General features: G+C 29.6%; 1 protein-coding gene across 5 annotated transcripts in view; it reads left to right on the top strand.

Moving 5' to 3' along the window:
• The window catches only part of Hil (peptidase hillarin), a 46,577-nt gene that overhangs the window by 8,719 nt on the left and 13,091 nt on the right, over positions 1-24,767 (top strand). For 3 of the 5 annotated variants that reach the window (XM_088198774.1, XM_088198776.1, XM_088198775.1), the window contains exon 4: positions 10,175-10,392. In XM_088198774.1, coding sequence (XP_088054900.1) covers positions 10,175-10,392 — 218 coding nt within the window. Of the gene's footprint in view, positions 1-10,144; positions 10,393-24,767 lie in introns of all 5 variants that reach the window. The other 2 variants (XM_088198772.1, XM_088198773.1) reach the window with 1 other exon arrangement.

Raw genomic sequence — 24,767 nt, 5'->3', positions numbered from 1 at the left:
CACGCGTTTTACTAATATTTTTTTATGGCGCCTAATAGTGACAATTTGTGTGACAGATCTGACCAAAAATGACAATAGTTAAAGTCTTAAAAATGGAATTGACAGAATGTTATCAAATAAATTAATGACACTTTCTATATATATTATAAATGATTTCTAAAAAAATTCTATACATGGCTATGGAGAGTGAGTTTCGATCGAACTGAGATCATTCTCTATAGATATAAATTTTTATATCGCTTACATTCACTAATTTGCACAAAGTTTTTGCATTTAAATGAGATATGTAAAAAATACATAATGTGACAGGTGGAAACTGTCATAAAGCGTATATGCACTTTCACTCTGATTCGTAATATCGTTAGTTTTTGCTTCAACAGGTATCAAATTCCTAATAGAGCGTCGCTATTTTTATTACATCACCATAGAAAACTAGTTGTGAGAAACTGTCGAGAGATAAAACAAAATGTTGGTCGTTGTTATTTGCTGTTATTTCGCAACACGGTATACGCACTGTGTCAGTTACGTATTCTGAACACACGTGTTGTGTTGGTTTTAACTCTTTGATAAACTGTTAATTATTTATTTCATCATTTCGAAGCAAAGATGTACCATTTAACACATGCATAATCAACTTAAATTATTCAGAGATTTTTTTATATGCCTTTAATCTGATGTGTATTATTTTAAGCTCATACCTTGGAACTAGCTTCAATAAAATATATGTAAATACAATTAATATAATTAAATAAACATTATTCCACGTAAGATGTGTTTAATAGACAGATTCGTTTCGTAAGTTTTACGAGAAAGTGTGTTACTAAAAAGGCTTTATGTTTTATTACTGTATTATGTAATGAACTATTTTTCATTTAATTTATTATTGAAATAATCATATTTAATTGATTCTGAACAGAGATTTTTAAATTAAAAACAAATATTAAAAAGTATACAATACAATAATGATAAAATAGTTATAATTACCGACATATAAAATGTTTGATACTTTAGAGTAAAATGCATAAAAACAATTTATTTTGTGGATAAATATTACGTTAAATATATTGAATAAATTAAAAAGTATGTTTATTATCATAAACAAGCTGAGAATAATTTATTGTAATATAATAGTTTTAATTGAACAGACATTTTCTGTGTTTTATTTCCAATTAAAATATTTGACTGGTAATTTATGTTTTCCATCTACGATTAACACCATGTCAATTACAATTATTTTTTACGTAATGCACATAAATAAAGTAACCATAAAAAATTAATTCCAATTTATTATTATGTCACATCTAATAATAAATAAATTTTTATTACACAAATTTATGAAAGTAGTATTCTAAAATTATAAAAAGATTTTTTTATAATACAGAAATCTCTTCATTTGACATTAAATATAGTCATAGAATAAAACTAACTTTATTATGCCAAAATAAAAAATGGATCAGAATCTGTATAATGAGATTTTCTCAAAGATTAACACTGTACAGAATTTTAGAATTCTGTATATAATTTTATATGCGTATTTTAACAAAAATAAAATTGCAAAAAAATGAAATAATAAATTTAGTCCAATAGTAACAAATAAATTTCTGAATCTTTATTTGATTTGTCAAAGTTTGTTATATTTTTTTTGGACATGTCTGCGAGTTTCAAGTATCGTATAACTGTGAAATCGTATTTTAAAAATGAAATTTAATACTTGTCTTAAAAAATTATTAAAATATATATTTTTAGACGTATGTTACTACTAAATATTAAATTTATAATAATAACACTCAACATAGGTTCTATAATCATGCTTAAATATTATGGCGTCTATTTATTCTATGATTATGATATTCAGATTTGAAATAATTAGGTAAATATTGTAAAGAAACCATAAAATGAACCTCATAGATGAGACTATACATCATCATCGGGACCAGGGCCGCTAAGAGCGAACCCGGGCCCTGAGAAAACAATGATTCCGGGCCTCATGACAAAAATGTCATATTATATATTTTTCACATCGTAATATAATTTCATGAATAAATAATAATAGGTACGAGTTAAACCGTTCTATGTTACAAATAAATATAAAAATTAGCTACTGTTGCGACATATTTTTTGAAATCTTATTTTATGCGAAATATTCTAATTAGACATAAAAAAATTTTTTTTGCTGCTCAGTGTTGCCATATAGTGAGCTTCCAGTCCAGGTCAAAAGCAATAAAATCGTGCCATCGCGGTGAAAACGCTCGATTATCAAGCATTTATATTAAGATTTTTATAACAATGCTACGAGTGAGAATCGAATAAAGTACATATAAACCAAATTTTGCACAATAGGAGAGCGCAAAAAACAATTATCCCTTCTCAGAAGTCAAAAATTCACGTCAAAAGCAATAAAATCGTGTCGTCGCCGCCTACGAGAACCCAGAGGATGACGGTCTAAGGGAGAATCGTGTGTGATAACGATAAGAGTGTGTGTTGTGTGTATGTGATCGTATGAGATAAATTATTGATGAGAGTGTTTACGGTGGAATCGTTTTATTTGTTTTATATATACATATTTATAGTACTATCTATGATTTGCATCTAAAAAATAATGAGGCTTACCTGATAAATAATAATAATAAGAATTTGAACGCTCTACGTTGATCTTGTTAATCCTTAAATCGTATCGCCTTGTATGAACGGTGTAATGTTGCACGTAAATAAAACAAAAGTATTTAATAATATTTAAAATAATTGCTCAATTGATTTCCGAGCCCGGTATTCAATTCTTTTGTTTTAGATTGGAGGCTCTGATTATCGACCAATAAAAAATCAGCATTTAAATATAAAACAAGATGGACGGCAGCAACGTGACAGTTGTTTATAAAACAATTTTCGTTATTTTTTCTTGTGCGTTGTTCGATTTGACTGAATATAAATATTTGGATTGCAAATTAATTAGGTACGTTTTAACTATGAAAATAAAATATATACATAATCTGTGTGAGGATTAGACGTATACACTAATAATTATATAAGCAAGCATAAAACAACCTTCGTAATGAATTCTTCGAATTTTTAGTTCCGTCGACGGGCTCCGCGACCGAAAAATGAGTTTCTTGATTTGCAATACCTCAAAACTATCATTGAAAATTAAAATTGTTTCTCTTTGAACACCCATACTTTAATATACATAACTAAGAGGTAAGAAATTTAAAAATATTTATTTTATTATTAGTCAAGTTTTGTTATTAAAAAAATAATTTTGGATTTAAAAATATTGATATCCAAAATGTTGATGAAAATAAATAAACTCGTTACCAAGCGTTCCCACTGCGATGGCGCTGACGCGATTTCATTGCTTTTGACGTGAATTTTTGCCTTCTGAGAATTGATAATTATTTTTGCGCTCTCATATTGACCAAAATTCGGTTTGATTACTCCTCTTATATTAGAAGTCCATAGTAATATCGGTAAGGATAGCTATCATATTTTAAAACTTAGTGTAGTATCGAAATGCAGACAAATATGGATCAATATGTGAGATGCGATGTCTGTCTGTACTTATCCTTTCGCTTAGTTTTAGATCTTTATTAGGTTAGGTTTGGGTTTTAACAGCAAATGAACTATTCGGAAATGTCAAATTGAGCTTTATAGACATTTTAGAGCAGCATATTACCCCCTATCAGTTAAATTAAATTTTCGCTAGTAGAAATATATATCTACTGGTGAAAATGTACTTGGATTTTACTAGTGAAAATATAGCTTTACCAAAAATAATAATAAATGTATTCCGATATGATTTTACTGTAATGATATATTTTTTAAAATATTTTCGAGATGGATTTGAGATTGTTTTTTGTAGATTTTCTTTTAGGAATAACCACATAAAACTGAATTTATTATTTATTTATTTTTGTGCATTAAATCCAGTTGTGAAATTACTGATAATACAATTAATAAAAAACATTAAATTTATATAATTCAGCTAGTACTGTTCTTGATTTTTCGTTATTCCTTTGCTTTTGAAAATTCAGATCGAATACCAAAAATTTACTGCTACTAATTTACATTTGTTGAATATTTCTTCTCATATCTAATATTTTTTAAACATTTAAAAAACAATAAATTTTAACATAAACGGAGCCACGTCAAAAAACTATCTATTTACTATGGCTAATGCTAGGGATAAATGGTACGAATAATAAAAAAATACGGAAAATCCAAACTATCAATTTTTATTTGGTTTTAATATATGTATGTACATAAAACGTATTTGTTTTTATCAAAAATGTATCCAATATTTAGACCTTCGCTTATTTCACTATAAACATATTGATTGTTTTAAGTGGATTAGTCTTAAAAACGACCTTAATTGTTAAACTGTCAGATCTGCGTGTCCGTGTCCGATCCGTTCGTTCTGAGCATAGACATCAGACAGACAAATCTGTGTATTTTCTCACCATACACGATCGGATTTGTCTGCCAGACACCCGCGACGGATAGATCTGCGCGTGTATGGCCAGTATATTTAATCTACTATTATTGATTTTTTCATCATTTAGTCATTCTTTTTTTAAATATTACAAAATATTTATCATTTAATTACGTTTACTCATTAATAATACCGTAAACAGTCACATTATATTTAAGCATATATACAATACGGTAGAAGTTCATTTTCTTAAGCTACAAAACATATTTAACCTCTTAACAGCAATCTCTCGAACTAGTTTAAGACGGAACGGTGAAATCTAGAAGAAAGTGAAACTGAGTCGCCTACCGCTGCCGCTATGCAAATCGCTAGTTCGGTTTTGCTCGGTTCACTGACAAACAACAAAAAATTCACTCTTTCCTATCATACCACTCATCTAGTATGATAATTGCACAAAGGAACGCACAATGAAACAATGCAACGCAATCGATCTTTTCACTAAACTTTTCTTATTCATCCACAATATCTAAAAATAATATTATTTTGTAATACATAAAACTCGTTCATTTCTGCGTATAAATAATCGCAAGTCGCATACAATAACACAACAGTTAAATAATTTCATAGATTAGGAAAGGAAAATTAAACTAAAAGTATAGTAGGGTCATATGGGATTTGAACCCATTAGTTAGCAATGTATCTCACGTATCGTTCCATGAATGTACTGTTAAAACAAAATACAGTATCAATGGGTCAACACCGTTTACGTTAGCACAATTCCACTTATGCAGCACTTACGTTTTTGACAGAAGGTCACTTCACCATTCACAAAGAATTCTTTTAACGGAACGGAAATGGATCAGTTGAATAATCTTAAGTCTCACGTTTAACAAGGGCATCGAGATGAAATGTTAAAATTATGCAACAGACATAACAAGTCGTTTTAATTCTGTATTTAATATATGCATATAGTAATTCATGTTTTATATATAGTTAAAGGCACTAAAATTTACTGTTACATAAGTTTCACCTGAAATCGACACTGCGGTCACCTGCAACCGCGATCGTATATTTAAAAACAAGTTCATTGACCATTCCAATTGTATTATATCTTGGTTAGATAATCGAGAAAAAAAAGATTCCGGCAAAGATCATCTTTTCATTACAAAATACCTCATGGGCACAATCGATTAGAAAACGTATTTCAGTGCATCCAATGTGCAATCGAAACGGAAAATCAGCATGGTAGCAACCATTACAAATTGCATTTGACTTTCACCTTCTATAGTTCAATTATTATTCTCCCAGATAGGCCAATTGTCAACGCTAATTAGGCGATATGAAATTGCATGGGCATTGCACTCGAATGCACATTCAGAAGCACCGTGATTTTCTCATAATGATCTCTTCCACGTGGTGGTTAGATTTACGCACCGTCTAACTACGGTTTCACTCGATACTTTTCCTTTTTTCGTGTTCAGTGATTCTTAACCGCAGAATTGATTTTTTGGTGCAGAATGGTGATTATATACATTTTTAAAAATATAAAAATAACGATTGTTATATTTTTGCATGGCGAAATTTTTTTTTTTGAAGCATTGAAAGCGTCACATTGATTTAACCGCAAATTATTTTTAACAATAAAAATTAATTTAGGCTCATTTCACTAGAGTGACATGAAATCAAATAAATAGAAACGTATCTATTGATAGATCACAGTGAATAAAATTTCTCAATAATACTTAAAAATATACATCAGGTAATCTCCATTTTATTCTATGAAAAACGTCCAAACTTTGGTAAAGAATCCACCGCTTTATATATCATATTGTAGTTTGAGAATAAAACATCAATAAAGAAAATCAGAAAACCCACTCTTCAAGAGGAGAAATTTGCCTTCTATATATAAATACATACTTCTATATATATAAAAAAATTATATTCGCCATAAAATTTGACCTAATCATCGTATGCTCCAATTATAAAAAAAATGTTTTATATATCAGTTTCTAGTACTTTTAGCCTTAATGTTTTTGTTATTATAAGCTACCTATCAATTTAAAAAATTAGATAGCTTCTAAAGATGAGATCAAATATAAAAATAAAATAGCGGTATATTACGTCATATTGTATGTTAATATGCCTAGGTTTCTCGTTGACATTTTGCTTACTCGAACGATTAATGACATGTGTACAAATGTATGTATTTACTATGAATATGCTAATTTTATGTGTCAATAGCTTTATAACGGTAATAAAATATTGTAGAAAAATCATTTTATCAACCGTGTAAAATATATAAAGATACTATTTTATTATTACCTAAATTTTACATATTGTAGCCGGTTTTTTATATTCTTTACATTATCTATGAAGTTTTAGGGTAGAGATAATGATAGCAATGTTAAACAGAGAGATGGATAAGTTATTTATAAATATCAGCGCATTAAATATGCATTTTTTATAAGGAAGCTGTAGTTAATTCTAAAACAACATGAAAATCACCTGTATCGTATTCTGTTCAATGGTATTTAATTTAAAAATCCCTGTTTCCTTATAGATAGTTGACGATTTTTTTATTAGCATAGATAACTTTTCTTCTTTTCCATCGTTTTTGATAGAAAAAACACTTAAACCTGCCTTTAAGCAAATGTCAAAATACATTTGTAATAAGAACATGGTAACAATGTAGTTAAACACATTCTTTTCGTAAATGGTATATTTGACCCTATGGAAAAGATCAAATCTTCACTTACTGATTCTATACATTCTAGCCGACTTTGAGAAATGCAAGTGTGTTCATTTGAAAGAGCATAGTAGTTATTATTACTTATTTTCGATAAAAATATCAGTTAACATATTCTTGAGGTGAAGTTTTAAATTAATAAATTTATATCTAGTATAAATTTAAATTTTAGACGCAATATTTGCTTTATTCAATATAATTACTGATATTAAAGTTATCCCATTTTTTCTTTGTGACGATTGCATTAAGTTAAATAATATATTATAATTATTAATTATATATATTTTTTTTTTGCTTTGAATTTGTTTTTTTAATAGTTATTTTATTTATGTGACATATTATTTTTACCAGAATGCTGACCATAATTTGGGAAACGCTGCACTATATAATAATTATATATAATATCTGAAACTACAAACCACAACTTTCTTCTACTCGCAAAAAACATTTTCGGATAATAACAAAAAAAATTATAACGATTCAAAAAGAATGCGATCATAACAATTTGGACCTTTCAAATAATTATTGACGCTCTTATGTAAAAAACGAACTAGTCTTATGTAAAAAAAATGATTTATATTCCGACTGTGTATGCAATTCAATTTGTTACGACTCCGCCCTAATGCGTTTATGCAATCGAATTTTTCTCACATATTAACATACTTTTTGGGTCATGATGGCATTTATGAAACGTGGGCGGAAGTGATGACGATCGAGAAAAAAATATGCGGATCGGTCGTGAGGCGAGCGTTAGAGCCATTTTGTATTCGCATACAGGTTTTTCCTGTCTCGTGCCATTCATCAAAAGCAGCGAGAGTGTAATTTTATATCGAAGCCGATTTACCGCCGCGGTTTATGGTCGCCAAATCCATTCATGCGGAGCGCTTCGCTTTTTCTACGCTGGCAACCCAACGCGCGCGCGCGCGGTCACGTCGCGGACACGGTCCAAATGTCAAATTTCAAACGCAGAGACGCCAAGAAATTTGTTAAACGGTGATTGATTTTTTTGCAACACATCTATCGACAAATCGTGTATTGTTGGTTGCTGAACTTTTAGGCCCGATGTATACAGAAAACAGTATAAAAATAAACGAAGTACATGGTAACAATGAAAACTATGCATAGCGAAATAGCCTACAGTGCTACCAACGTGCAAGATAAATTACAATCCCCTTTTAATGGTGTGATAAAATAATGTTTTGAATGTATTTAAAATTATTCTAATTGTATTACAGCGTTAAGTTTTACATATATAATATTACCAATGCGTAAGTGGTGTATACGTGCATTATTCATAAATACACTTTTGAAATAATTTCCATAGCCTAGTTGTTCATAGAAATTAAAAGTAAAATATTTTTATTTATTTTTAAACACGTGTATAGAACATTAACAACTAAATACAAAAAATAAATCAAATATCTTAAAACTATATCAAATAAAAGATTTTTATAGATACTAGCTTAAAAATAGATATGTGCATATGTACATGTATATAATTATAATCTATAGATCTGATTTAAAAGAGTATTATAACATAATATGCCAATGACTTGTGAACTCATAAAGTTATAATACCTTGTTTATGTGTTGCACAAGTTTTTCTCTTTAATATCTCGTTAAAATATTTTTTATAAATTCATTTGTTATGTATAAATTAAAGTTGAAAAACTTAAAATATTATAGGCCAAGTCATAGAGCTATTTACCGACAATTTCAGTTTATTAAGTGCTTATTTGTGCAATTATTTTTGCTTTTTTATATCCATTTGGCGTAATATAACCGCAACGTAATTTTATTATTATTGTTTAAGTTATTATAAATATATTTTGGAAGCAAATTTTTATGTTACTAGACTTAAGAAATATTATTACAAAGAAAAAATAAATAAAAAATAATTTATATATTGTTAAGCTCGCCCATAATAAACGGTATGCCTAATATTTAATTTATTTAACGTTACTTAGATTATAAAAATATATTTTTATAATAGAAAAATATATTTTGATGTATACAAATAGCTTTAAAAATATGCCTAGTGATTTTTCATAAAAAAATGTTAAATTTTAAATTTTTATGTAAGTATTACAAAATGTGCCTAATATTAAAAAAAAATGTTATTTATTTAAAATACATTTTTATATAATTAAACATTTTATATTATGCATTTTATACATGAAATTTTGACTAATCACAAAATTTTAGTCCTAAATTAATATATATAAAAGTAAAAAATACATAATAAATATATTAATAATGTTTTTAAATTAAAAATTCAACTACTATTATTAATTACTATAATTTTAACTAAAAACCATTAACGAAAACACTGTAACAGCTGTATCTTATTAAATTTAATTTACGTAATTTCCGCCCATCATTACTTATACCTGACCCTAAAATCGGTGACCCCTTCAAAGCAAGAAAGTAAAGTTGATTAGAAATTTATCAATATATAATAGTTACCATTGATGCGTGTATCCACTTAAATTATACGATATGTTTATGAGCAACTTTATGCTGGAGAAATGCGTTTTAACTCTTATCTTATCACTTCGCATCCATTTAATACCTACTTAATAATATGGATTCATATTTTTAATCAGTATGTAAAAAATACGTACAATATAAATATAATGTATATTAATTAAAAATATAATTTTAAATGTTGCCTACTGCAACTAAAGCAATTATCCAATCTGTGAAATTGTTGATGACGCAACGTCTCGTCTCTGAGATGTATTATACTTAACTAACTTATCTAATATATTTTTGGAAAATATGAATACGTGTCAGCACTATTGCATCTTAGGAATAAATAACTTTAGATCCCTAAAATACTCTCGACTTTTAAGCAAATCCATAAAAAATGTCCATTGTGGTCAAAGCTACGGAAGAACAGTTTAAATATGATGTGATATACCAGATCATTTTCACGTGTACATGTATTATAATATTCTTTTTAATTGTTTTAGAGGAAATTTTACAAAACAATAAATTTCCAGGTGTTATCAACCGATCGCACACCAATGGCAGCGGATACGATGGTGGTCCTGTTTCGCCAAGATCTCCTAGAGATGAACCTCCACATCCGACTACACCTTCATCTCATCAATACGGCAGATTTGACGCCAGTGCCCTACACATTGCACATGCCCTCAAACAGACTGAACTGCAAAGAGCTTACGCCAGATCCAGGGAAAAACCTATCGACTGCTACTTGGTGAGTCTCGAGACATTACCCTTTATCGTTTTCATTTGATCTTTAAATTTTTAATTGACTCAAATCTGCTCTTGAAGCACGCGTGGTTCGACATTCCATATTGGTATGGCGTGCGGAGGTGCAAAACTCACAACAGTATTTCGACGCTTTGTTCTGCCGTAGGAAGTGTCTATTAAAGTATGCAAATTATTCAAAGCAAGCAAAAGCCTTTGACGTAAAAATTCTTAAACGCTGCTTTGACGGCAAAAAACATAGATGAGACCTCTAACGTTGGGTTTGATATTCTTCTTTTGGAACCGCTTTTTTGTTTCGTGTTTGCCAATTGAGTAACTGTTAAACGGTCGTATCTTGAGGTACAATGCCTATATCGTTTATCATTTTAAATGTGATAAACAGATTAAAAGCTTCCACTTAACTTTCTTCGAGCGCCATAAAGAAGATCATTATTGACACGTGATGCGAAAAACGAATTTCACCTCTAATCGCTTTTTAACGCGCCGGTAAATAAATTATTGTAGACTTTTTAGAAACACACCTCGTGTTGCGACCAATCTAATATAAAAATTCCCAGCAGATAATATACATACTTTATGACTCACAAGTTTTTCCCTTTTTCTGTCCAAATATTTTTTTTTTAAATAAAAAAATTGTTTCATAGTTTATTTTAAATATCATTTTTAAAACAAAGTGGTTCTTCTCAAAGCTAGTGATAATATCACTTTGATTTAAAAGTGATCACAATGTTTAAAAAGTAATATTCTTAATTTGATTTAAGAATTTCAGACGATGCAGTTCTTACTGCTAATAATTCGTATCTATTTTTCGCTTTCATAGTTGCTTCTTTCGAAGCAAAGTTTCTCAATTATTATTCATGAACAGCAAATTGAGAATTATTATGTTTCATTTTAATGTTTAATATAACTTGTGGAGCTATTCTTTAGATAATAATAATAATATTTTATAGCGTATGATACGTTATGCTTCAAGTTAAACTCTTATTTACACAAGTTTATATAGTTGTTTAATTATTTTAAAACAAACAATCAGTTATGATTAAATAACTTAAAAAGTAGAAATCGACCAATTCATGTAAAATATCCAATTTTATAAGCTTACAAATTACCTTGTTTATCAGACTTTTGATTTCTACTAATAGCCGCATAAAATTTGACCTCAGGCGATGACTTTTTGCGTGCTATTAAAATTCCATACGAAGAAAAATTTAAGCCTTATTTTATATGCTAATACGACCGTATTTGTTAAGCTTAGAAGATAAAATAAATTCCCACTTTCGCCGCCAACACATTTGAATTTGAAACGTTTACAGTTACGTGCAGCTTTCAATGCACATGGATATCCGGAATGACTATTATTTGCTAACGAACTTCTGTCAAAACAAACACTTATTTATGCAAATTCACCATTGCCAACAATTTTTATTGCCTAGTCTAAGTTCATGAATGAAAAACTTCCCAAATGATATTATATCAACAATTCTATAAAAAATATAAATAGAACTACAAGAGAAGTATTCATAGACTATTCATAATATAGCATGCATACATACAGTGCTTTAATTAAGTTGTGTGCCTTTTGCAAGATATAATATATCATAATATAATATTATAAATACAATATAATAAATATATTTTTTTATCAAATCTGATTGTATTTTTCTGGTTTTCGTTTTAATCAATTACATCATAATAATTGATATATTCAACGATATAGTTATAATAAATCTTAATTATGGTAATATAATAGTTCTAGTCACATAATCAATCATAAATAATTCTTATTAAATTTCAAATTTCTGATACTATTCTCACACAAATCTCAATTATGACTAAAATAATCCAGTCATCAAGAGCGTGTAGAATTTTAAGCTAAGTGTCGGTTTTAATGTATTTTAGGACTTAAAACTTTACTGAGCCTAATTTTTTGCTATACTTAAAAGTGAGTTATGCAAATCAGCAACCCTGGTATATCATATATTCAAAAGACGATGCATAGAGAAATCAAAAATCTAAGTTGCTCATAACACCAATCTATTTTATTTTGGCAAAAATGGCCAAAATTTTTCTGGTAATTTTGAAAGTAAAATATTTTTTTACACGAAAGGGAATTATTATACGTATGTTATTTAATAAAAAGCGACGCATTAAATTCTTTTTTCAATAGTATATTCTATTATTGCAAAGAAAAGTATTTTGCTAATTAAAAAACCTATTTCGTATATTTTCTCATATTCAGAGTCTGGACTAGTAATACAGAGGTCACATCAGCATACTTGAGTTTTATTTATTAAAATGCGCAATTATTAAAAAACCGTATTATAAATTATAATACATATAATAATTTAAAATTAGTTATAAACATGTCACCGATTCTTAGACTGAATAGTCTGGCAAGTATTACTTATACTTGTATATTGTACTTGTATGCATATGTTACTCAGCTGGTACAGATGTAACCCGGTGTAACGTATTGGGCATACGTATGTTGGGATACAACGGGAAATAAAAAATGTAATATTCGGAAAATAAGATTAAAAAAATATTTTAAAACATTTTATTTTGGAATTAATGCTTCATACCTGAAAAACATCTCTTTATTTATGTTTTAACATGCCTGTGAATGAGTTTCTTGATCACAACTAGGGATTAGGGATAAAATTGCAAAAATAAAATACCGGTAGTACCGAAAATCAGTATCTTATCTTTTGAAAATGATATCTCCATGGCTTAGAACTACGAAAACGACAACATCCACATTGCTTAAAAACAATAGCGTAGAATAAAATGATGCTCATTATAGAGGACTAACCAAAATAGTTGTATAAGAGTAAGGTGTCAAAATAGACTAATATTATCCCCTTTAGTCCAAGAGGACCAAAATATCAGTCCACTCAACCTATGCGAAAATTCCACAGGCTGATATTTCAGCGCAAGTTAACAAATGTTCGGTATGTTTGTATTTTGTATATGCGCAACAAAAAAGAGATATATTTTCTTTATATCAGGCAAATCTAACGGTAGTAATACTGTTATGTAACAGAGAAATTAACGCGCCCATTTTTATGGTAAGGATGGCTGGCGAAGTGAAAACAAAAGCAGGTATTGCATAAATTCTTTCTACTATTCGTACACTTTTATCTTCATTCAGACATATTATTATCCAAATAGCTAACGAAATATGCTTCACTAAGAATTGGTGCTAAATATCAATAACTATGTTTTAAAAAACGTCTCTGTAAAAATTGCACAAAAGTATGTTTTTCATAGGAAAATAATGCAATGTTATTTTTCTGTTACTATCCAAAAATTTTGTTTTTTTATATCAAACTTGAATTAAAAAAACAAAAATTTAAATTGTTTTTCTTAAATCAAACTTGATTTAAATATATTTTATTTTTTTAAGAAAATAAATATGAAAAATATATCTTATTTTTTTGTTCAAAAAGTTAAGTTTGAGTCATATGTTAGGCCAAATTATCTGGGACTAAAAGAGTAGTGCAGTATTTACGTATTTTTTATTCTATAATATTTATATAAACATTTATAACTAAAATTTAATTATTGTCACTTTTAATATGAGTAGAAATATAGTATATAGAACTATGCGAAAGATTTAACATAAATATAAATAAATAAGTATACCAGAGATACATCTTTCGAAAATAAATAAAATTATATATTAGAAATATTATATATCTAAAATTAATATTAAATGTACAATAATTAAAGTAAATCACATTTCAACTAAATATTTTTTTTAAATACCTCACATTTTGAACAAACAGATTTACTATATTCTACACACTTTTTCCTCATAAGGTTCTTTCGGATTGACTTTGAATGAGCTTAACGGAATAGTCTTCCACCCTTTTTGAATTTTGTACATGATTTGTTAATGGAAACAAATTGCTGTAGAATTTCAGCAACAGTCTCTTCTCTCTTTGCTGTTAGCGTAAATTAGGAATCGACACAGGAATTTGAAACAAACATAATATTGCTACGGCTAAACGTTGATAAACTAAAGCGTGTCACATCACGCGTACCCCTACTAAAACAGCAGTGCTACCAGCCAAATAAAAAATTAATTGTATCTTTACTTTCCGAATATCACTTGGACCATGTCTTCAAATTATGTTCCAATTTTATATACTTTTTAACTCAATTACTCAATTTTCGCGCGCGCATGCGCTCAACACTCGCGCAATCATCGCGGCACGTAAAGTATGCAATGCGCTTTGTTGTTTGCGGCATAGTGTTACGGAAGCAAACGAATACTGTCGGTGGTGTTTAATTGTTCGTGTAAGTATGGCGGCAAGTTTAAGGTCGTCGGCCTTGCATGGCCACCGAGCACCGCTATTGCCAATGTTCTGCGAGCGCAACTCTTCGTTCCGCACCACAAACTACGATGGGACTCATCCATCACCATCTCACCCCTTTGGGATCTGAATCCACAGAGAAAGATCCAAATCAATGATTAATGCTGCGAGCTGCGGTGGCGGAGTGAAGCGAGCCTAAAATATAAACAGTCCTCGGATCTGAAAAAATATAGAAGTACACTAAATATTTATGTCAAAGTATTGATACAAACGCGCTTATATTATCGGGCCTTTCGATCGTAAGGAGTCAAGCATAAAAAATATGTAAAACTATTATTAATAACCGCTCGCTCTTGATTCCTATATTTTTTTAATTATTCAACGTCCAAATGATTTACAATAATATGTTGTAGTTAAACGCCTTTTAGGAGAAATATGCAATATAAATAAAAAGCCGCTTAAAAATATGACTTTTTCATAAAAATCGTAGACATATGTGTATATATTAAAAAATATTTTTTTAGATAATTCTATAGAAAAAATAACATTTAGATAATGTTAAACTATCGGTTAATTAAGATTTTATTACTAAATAAATCTGTTTATTTATCAACATTTTTTAATTCTCAATTTCTATTCATGATTAGATTCTGCATACAGTGGTGCTTTGACTTACGAGCTCGTAACTCAAATTACTCGTATGTCAAATTAATTTTCCCCATTGAAATGGATATTGACAATTAAAATGGTATTGATGCACTACCTAAATTAATGATTAATTTTTAGTTACGCAATAGGTTTTTGCTCGTATATCGAGACATTTCTCGTATCTTGAAACACTCCTTACTCAAGTCACTCATAAGTCGAGGTTCCACTGTATTTAAATCATCCATAATTTTTTAATAAGACAATATTATTATCAATACTAGACGTTGCTTCAAATATAGCTTTTATAATAAACTGGATCTTAAATAATCATATAACAATACAGATATAGACAAGATACCGTAAGATTGAGTCATATGTTGAAGGTCTCAATAAAGATCGCCTTAAATGGTTAACGAGATGTTTTGTTCTCAGCTTCAAGCATCCAGGAAACAATACGTTTAATAAATTTATGTTTATGGCCAACATCATAATGTACATAATATCAATAATTATAATATTACATTTGAGATTAAAAAAATATATATATATAATAATACATATGTATATGAATTTTGAAGTATTGTAAATTAGTTTAGATTACATTACGCTCGTTAATATTGCACACAGTTAACCATTTAGTTAAAGTAAACGTAATACGCGTGTATAATAGTTACGTATACGTTATTTGCATTAATTTTCAATAATGAATCGCTGACCGACGTACTAATTTTTCGCTTTTAAAATTGAACGACCAAAACGCGATTTTTGCTACTAGCCCATATTTGGTGATTTTCAGTGATCGTCAACCGTGTTTGATTATCAACTGTGTTTTGTTATTATTTTTTTAAATATATTATTTTTGTGTGTTACAAAGATTAAAATCAGGGATGTATTTAAAAATTTGAAGCTGCAATATATAAAATATATTATTAGATATTATGATGTATCGATAGGATAATTATAATTATATATGCATTATTTTAATTGTGATAGACCTTTGTGTCTATAGTATTTTATTAAAAATGTTTAGTGCCACTGATAGAAGGGGAGGCGTGCGGATATGGGAAAAGTGAACGGACCGTGAACAATAGTAATTAAGCATAATAATTAGGTAACAGTAAACACAGAGTCAGGTGTAGACGCCATAAGCAATATGCTCGGAAACGTATGTTGAATAGGAATGAAAAAAAATTGTAGCACTTGAACGGTATTAATGCAAGCGATCGTTATTTGCCATTAGTTGGCGAAAATATTTAGTGCAAGGTCTCGATTAATGTTCCGCTTTACTTTTTTATTCATTATTTTTGCACTAAATTGTAGTTAATTGTAAAATGAAAAGTTATTTGTAAAATATTGTTTTACTTTTGAGATGGACTTAATCAATTTCCCTATCATAAATAGTATGTAATGTGCCAAATAATTATATACGTTTTTACGTATATAATTATTTGGCACATTACATACTATTTATGATATGATATCCTTTTGGAATATGTAAATTATAATTAACTATAGTTTCTGATCCGTTTCTATGTGTACAAATTGGGATCAGAAGTATTATCTAAATTTAGCAAAAGTCGTCATGATATAAAATAAATTTGCTTATAAATTTAATTTAAATGACGTGATGATGTCAGTCTTTACCCTCGAAAAAAAAATATTTTTTATAACAATTATTATTTATTTTAAATTATATTAGGTAATATATTCATTTTATTATTTTAACTTTTATATTTAATTGCTCGTTATGTTAGCTTAAACGTGAAACCCAAATATGCCGTTTTCTATTCCATTTAATAAAATCTTAATATAAAACTTGCTTAAATTAAATTATTTACTATCTTAATATTTGTTTATTTTTTTAAAAAAGAAAATTAATTATTTTTACATATATGTAATATAACGCTCTTAACTGCTTTGTTTTAAAGATTCAAAATTAAATTTATAGTATCGTATAGAACTACTGAGCACACCTATACGTTCTGTATGAAAAAAATATATATAATAATTTTTTTTACAAAATGGCGGCCAATGTAAAAATTAAAAGTATCATAACTTTGCAAAATAAAATCTTACTGAAAAATGTCGTATGCAAAAAGTGTTTAAAAGCTTAATTTGCATTTAAAAAAAAATTTTAATTTTTTTTTTTAATTAAAATCGAGTCTTACGGTAAATTGACCGGGCCCCCGAACGAGCTTTTATGTGACTTGGCATATAGTTAACGCTTGTATTTGCTTCCTTTAAAGATATAGACTTGAATTTTTGATACGAAATAAAGCTTTCGAATATACTTACGATACCGTATAAAAAAATTAAAAATTAAAAAAAAAAGTTTTTTTTTTCAAAACACGTTTAGTGTTATGGGTCGATCGACCCACCATACATACGCTCATAAGACTTGCAATATAGTTAAGGTGAGTGTGAGCTTATTTATACATATTTAAAGTTGAATTTTTGTGACAGTATAGAATTCTTGAATATGTTCGTTAGCAAAATCCAATGTGTCAATTTTTTGCAAAATGGCGACAAGTATAAAAATTTAAACACTCGTAACTCAGTAGGTTTTAATTTTTACGAAAAGATCGCTAAACATGAAACGTTTAAAAGCCTAAACTACATCTAAATAAAATATAAAAAAAAAGTTTTTTGCTTCAAAACAAGCGATGTATCAGTTCGATCGGACCCCCATACGAGCCATTTTGAGACTTTCAGAAGAGTTAACGCTCTTAACTGCTTGGGTTTAAAGATTAAAAATTAAATTTTTAGTATCGTATAAAACTACAATATATGTAAAAATAATTCAATTTCGTTTCTATTGTTGCTTTATAAATAATAAAATACTGTCTGACTCTATAAATAAAATACAACAGTATTATTCTCATGCATTTTAATCAATCAGGCGGATTTTCAAACCATTAATTAAATGAGTACTTGAAAAAATGTACTTTTTTCATGACTTCTTGACAGGTTTCCCCAATGTGTCCCTAAAATAAAGAAATTATACAAAAAAAAATATTAAAAAAAAAACAGTGCAAACCTAGAATAGATGGGCAACATTTCTACATAAGTTTTTTCCAACTCATCATACTAATACTAAATATTCTTGTGTCTATCAAGCTCGTTAAGAATCTAGATGGCTCGTGCCAGAGGAGCGTTCTCAAGTGCTAATGTCCTGGCCGTGACGGTCAAGAATGAGAGACGCGATCACGACTCTTTAGAGCACTCTATAGCTCACAGCTGAAAACGCTACACCGATAGTTCAATCAATTGTATCCCAACACTCCTAATAAAAATATACTTTGTATTAGTTGTAAAAAAATGTATCAACTTTCCGATTTTGAGGCCAAATGTATATGAATTTGCAGCCAAAATAGATGCCAGAAAAACTGGTTACGGTTTATTGTTATAATATAAAGAAATAATGTCGAGTTGTATTTCGTACACTGAGTGTTGATAGAGAAGTGATGTCCTCTCGTGTGGATGCTGATCTTTTGTATTGCCTCAGATGCCGTCTGCGGTCTGATTGTCTGCCATCTCGAATCGCTTGATCGTCTTTTCTCGTAGCTTGATATTTTATTAAGTGTCAGATCTTTTACACCCTTGATTCAAGACAGCTCTGACGAGTCACATATGCGTATTATGGGCCATATTTGGCAAATTGCATCACTTGATTATTCAACCAACGAAATACGTTCACGCCGTTAAATCGTTAATTACAATAGCGGTTTTTACGCAGGTTAGACGCATTGTCTATCGCATTCTTTACCCAAAAACAGGTACTTATATCCGATAAGTATGGTATTGAGTATTCTCTTATTGTTAGTTAGGCATTTTGTCAAAACGAGTTGCTATTTCCTTTTCGTAATATTTTAAGCGTTAACGGAGCAGCTGATTATACCTCTCACTGAACTCTGTATGAATTTGATTAGCGTCAATTACTTCTTAAGACATTAAGAAAACATCATATTTGATTTAGAGACACATGAAATAACTGAAATATTGTATAGGAAGCTAAATTGAAACAATCTCTCATCACAAAATAAACATTAATCCAAAATAACTATTTTTAAGTAATGACGTTGTTGTAAACGACGTGTAATATCTGCTTAAATTATTATGACACTATATTTTTTTTACACACGAGTGAAAAATATAAAAAAAATGTACCATATATGTGTTAAATGCATATCAAAAACTTTTCAACTACATGAATGAAATAAATTTATAGAAATCAAGTTCGAATTTGGCTCAGGGCAGATACAAATGTAGGTAATAAATTTTGAAAGATCTAGCCGTTCAGTCTTCACTACGCCTATTTATCTTACATGCATAATATAATATCTAGAAAATTAAGTATAACGATATTTTCACTTTTTCTTTAAAAAAACATCCGCTAGAAAGTATTTTTTACTAAATCAAGATAAAAAACACATACCCAGTGTATTATATTGAGTTAATAGTGATAAATTTCATCGCTGACGTTAACTCGATTAACGCTCGCGGATATTTACGCCACTTTTCGAGCGATCGACAGTTATTTTAGCATACTTCTTCATACGCAAAAGACAGACATACGTACATACGTCTATATATATTATAGTATTTTACGTAGAGATAATTTCATAAATTATTACCATTTTAAACGCCGATTCGATGCACGTCGTTAATGTATTACCTACTTTGGCATATAGGCCAACTGGCCGCACGCGAATCAAGTGCGGTTTACGTTTTGTGCATAACGCATGGGTTGCGCTTCGCTAAACCGTACCATATGTGGAGTGTGACGTTTTCGCGAAATGGATATTTTTCTCGGTTAATTATCAATGATCAGGTATGGGAAAACGCTTGAAAATTTCTCGTTTGGTATGAGTGCGTGCTATGAAGAATTTTTATTTCGAAAAAGATTCTGGGAAAACATTTGGTTAGAAGAAAGCAAAGCAGAAATTGTGTGGAATTTACACGACAACGATTTCTCGCTACATATATATGTAAACGAACTATATTTAAAATTGCTTTCAAGAAGAAATATTTTAACGTTAAATAAAATCGGTAGACTACTAAGAATTTCGAGAACAACCTACAATACCTTTATTTAAACTTAAATAATTGTTTGTCGGCACGCCAAACTTACAAAAACAGTTCATTTTTTTATATTGTTTACAGTGCTCTTGTAGATCCATGTTTAGTTGAACAAAACCTTCCACCTTAAAGTTCAGGCTGCTATTACTATGGCGCATGATTAACGCTGAAGTGCACGCATATATTTAATGTCTAATATCTTAATAATATTTTTTTAAATAACCATTTTAATTGTGACATTCTGTATCAAAACATGATATGATATATACTATATATATAAAAATATAGAACAGGCTTCAGAATAGTATTTTAAAATTATATGTTACTTGAAATATAGATGTGTTTTAAGATAAATAAATATACAACCAAAGAGAGCAGTATTTTCACAGACGGCTAGTATTGGCATTATGCTGTTGTCTCGTTGGTTTTATCACAATAAGTCCAAAAAATAAAATATCTTAATCTTAGGCATATATTATAATATATATAATATGTTTGCATCAAATAAACACATATTGAAAAGCAAAATTTTACCAAAAAGTGTTTTAAAATACCACTTTATAATAATACATCAACTATTTGAACTCAATATGCTGATTTTAGATATACAAATGATATTGTAACATTTTTAATCGTTCCAGTGAGGTTTAGAAAGCATACAAATAATCCATTGACGATTATAAAACAAACTGCTAATTCACGCACGCTTCGAGAATCTCTCGCACGTTCTCGAGTGTTTGGTTGAGGAATTTTTATATATCGGAATCGCCGTGGAGGTTGAACGACCCATAGTCTTTGATACCTACACACAGGGCCAATTGTCGGTGGTTCAGCATCAAAAGTGTTCATTCTTGGATCGATGGCATGCGAGAGCGGCGAGGAGGTGGCGGAGGAGGGTGTGGCGATCGTAGGGATATTTCCTGTTTTGTCTGTGACCCAAAGATCTTCCCAAACCGGTCGTCCTTGCTTCGCCTCCACCGTTTCCACCTTGCTGGACCCATTTGGTAACTGCGCCCACCGCCACTGCCTGCCTTCTTGTGCCAATGTGATCACAGATTGTGTTGTAAAATTCTACTTCACAATTGCCTTTATAAATAGATTCTAACGTGGTATTTAAGTAATCTGTGGTATAAGAATGTCATGTTTGTGGCCAATTTTATCAACATGTGCATATTCCGTGCCCTTTCTATGGGTGTGCCATATGTCGAGCCAACGAGAGCAGTCCTTCCCACGCAGTTGAAGAAATAGCCTTCTTGCGTAGTGTCATGGTTTCATTGAGCAAGAAAATTGGGCACCTGTAGTTCCAGGTTGAATCTCACTGATTTTATATGATTAGCTTTACCTTATCTGTTGGATTTTTTTAACTTTGAAAATTATTCATATAAAACCATATTTTTTTTATTTCATAAAATATTTTGATTAACTTGATTAAATACTTGATGGAGTTTTATGAATTTAAAGAAACATACATTGTTTAAGGTGACAATTATTTCACAACTTATATTTAAAACATTTTTACATATGGTTAAAAAAAATTTTTTTTTTAATGCTGTGGAATACGTTCATGTGCAATTTTTCATTTATACAAACTAATTATAGACATATGTAAATATTGTATTGAATAATTGGTTAACAAGCAATCTTCTAAATATTTATATTACTTTCTTTGACCAACAATTCTTCTATAGCCACAATTTTAGAAACTTTTGAAACCATATAAAGAAGAGTCTAATATTTCAAAAACTTTAATTTTCACTATATTGTAGTTGTATCAGAAGAATGAACATGATCTAAAACTAAATCTAAATATTAACTATTTTAAAGGGCGTTAATTTGAAAATTACAATTTTCTTTGTATGCTTCTCGACCAACAACATGGTTTCCGTAAATCTCGATCCACTGTCACTAATCTAATGGTTTTGTCTAACTATCATTGGACTCTGGTGTACAAGTGGACGTAATATACACAGATTTTGAAAAAGCATTTGATAAAGTTAACCATGCTTTACTTGTAAAAAAGTTATCTAATTTCGGGTTTTCTGAAGATCTCATAAATCTATTCTCAAATTACTTGACCAATAGATATCAATTCGTCAAGTATAATAACTCTTTTTCAGAACGATATAAGACCCCTACTGGAGTACCTCAAGGATCCAATTTGGGTCCATTGTTGTTTTTATTGTTCATTAATGACAGAAACAGCAATAGAGCATTCAGATTTTTTATTATATGCAGATGACTTGAAAATTTACAAGAAAATGCATTCGATTTCTGATTCCCTCGACCTACAGGAGGATCTCAACTCTATATGGAAAATGGGCTTGCTATAACCAATTGCCTTTCAGTGTAAAGAAATGTCACACAATTTCATTTTCAAGGTCGTTAACGCCGGCAAAATATTCATACCATCTGGGCGGATATTTTCTGGAAAGGTTTTCTTCAACTAAGGATTTAGGAGTGACTTTCGAAGAACGTTGGAAATTTAGCCAGCACATTGCAGACTCATAGCAAATCCTTAAAAATGCTCGGTTTTATCTTGAGAAATGCGCGCTACTTCAGGAATACTTTAGTATTGCGCACTCTTTATGATACTCTAGTCCGCAGCATACTAGAAACTAGCTCCATCATTTGGATCCCAGGCGTAATGAATCAATGTAATGAATTGAAGCTGGAAAAGTACAACGTAAATTTCTTCGATATTTATACTTGAAGGAATACGGGTATTATCCGTTCTTGTTTCCCAGTGCTTTTATTTTAGGAGCCCTGGGATACGTTTCTTTGTCGACTCGCAGAAGTGTTTATGTAATTAAACAATTCTGGAAATTGCTCAAGGGCATCGTAGACAATCCTTCAGTGCTCGAGCAGCTTCAAATGTGGGCTCCTGAAGGTAGTTATAGTTCTCGGTCGCGTCCACTATTCTTGCCTGTAAAGTCTAGAACTGGAGCACTTGCCAACTCTTCTCTGGCTAAGGCTATTCATCTGCTCAATTCTGTCCATAGACATATTGACATTTTCTCTTGCACATATGGAGTTTCGGTTCAGTTCGTATGGGGCAATGCACACTTGTTGAGGTGATTTGTGTCTGTTGTTTTATGTTTTTACTTATATGCTTTGAGTGTGTGTGTAATTATACGTATATGAAATTGTATGTATGCATACTATATATTTATATGTATTATGATATATTTATACTTTTGACTATCGTGACGCATTAGGTTTACCTGTCAGGTCACGATGGTTATAATTTTAATAAATAAATAAATAAATAAATAAAAAGCTAATAAAAAAAGTTTTTCCATCTTGAATTAATTATTTTAATTAAATTGCTCAGTTTTTTTTGTTATTTGGCTTAACATAATTACGATTGTATCAATTCGTATGTCTTGATTATTTTCAGTCTTATGGTTAGATCTTCCACATTGAGAAAATAAGACATGACTCTTTAGCCTTTGCTGTTGTGATACTGCAAATTTCTGGTATTATCTTCATCCAAAGGTCTCGATGAAGATCAGTGTTTTATACTTACGATGGTACATTATTCCGGAACCTTTGTATAATCTCTTGATTTGACGGCTTAGTACAACTTGTTTTCTATTGTAAGCGATGAGTTTCTTCCCATTAGCCAGTTTTTCTCTTTTTTTGACGTGTTCTTCCTGTGTAGCTTAGCATCTAGTATTATTCCCAAATACATTAAGATACACTGCCATATAGTTCATGTTTCGATTGGCAAAATTCACATGCACTTTCTTACTCTTATTTAGTTTAATTATCCACTTTAAAATACAGATTGTAATGTAATTATTAACAATTGCAGTATCGTCTGCAAATTATACTGTACTGATAAGTCACTGGCTAGGACGTCATTGAGGGGGGCAGGTGGGGGAATTTGTCTCCCTTGAGTTTAGTCAGAAAAAATTATATCATTTAATTAAATACTATGAATCCAAATAAAATAGAAATATTAAAACCAAACCTGAAATTATCGGGTGATCCCTCAAAGAAAATCTAAAAAAACAGTCTTGAGAATTAGGGTTCTCAATTATTCGTAGTTTTAAATAATTGTAAATAATTTAATTATATAGCACACTTACAATGTGCACGGCTACTGTTAAAAAAATACCACTAAAAGTATGACTCATATGGTCAAATAAATATATTGAAATAAAAATAACTGGTTGTATGAATTTTATTTTTGATATTGTATTAACAAGCTGATTTTTAGCCACTCAGTTCGAAAGCAACATATTTGTTTAATAATAAAACGACTTGTGTTTGATTAAGAGTGTTTGCATCATCGCTATATTGATTTATTTAA

Source organism: Plectrocnemia conspersa, unplaced genomic scaffold (genome assembly GCF_051122295.1).
Source record: "Plectrocnemia conspersa isolate PC_06_02 unplaced genomic scaffold, ASM5112229v1 ptg000011l, whole genome shotgun sequence".
Taxonomy (NCBI): domain Eukaryota; kingdom Metazoa; phylum Arthropoda; class Insecta; order Trichoptera; family Polycentropodidae; genus Plectrocnemia; species Plectrocnemia conspersa.
This window is presented reverse-complemented; position numbering and strand designations above follow the sequence as displayed.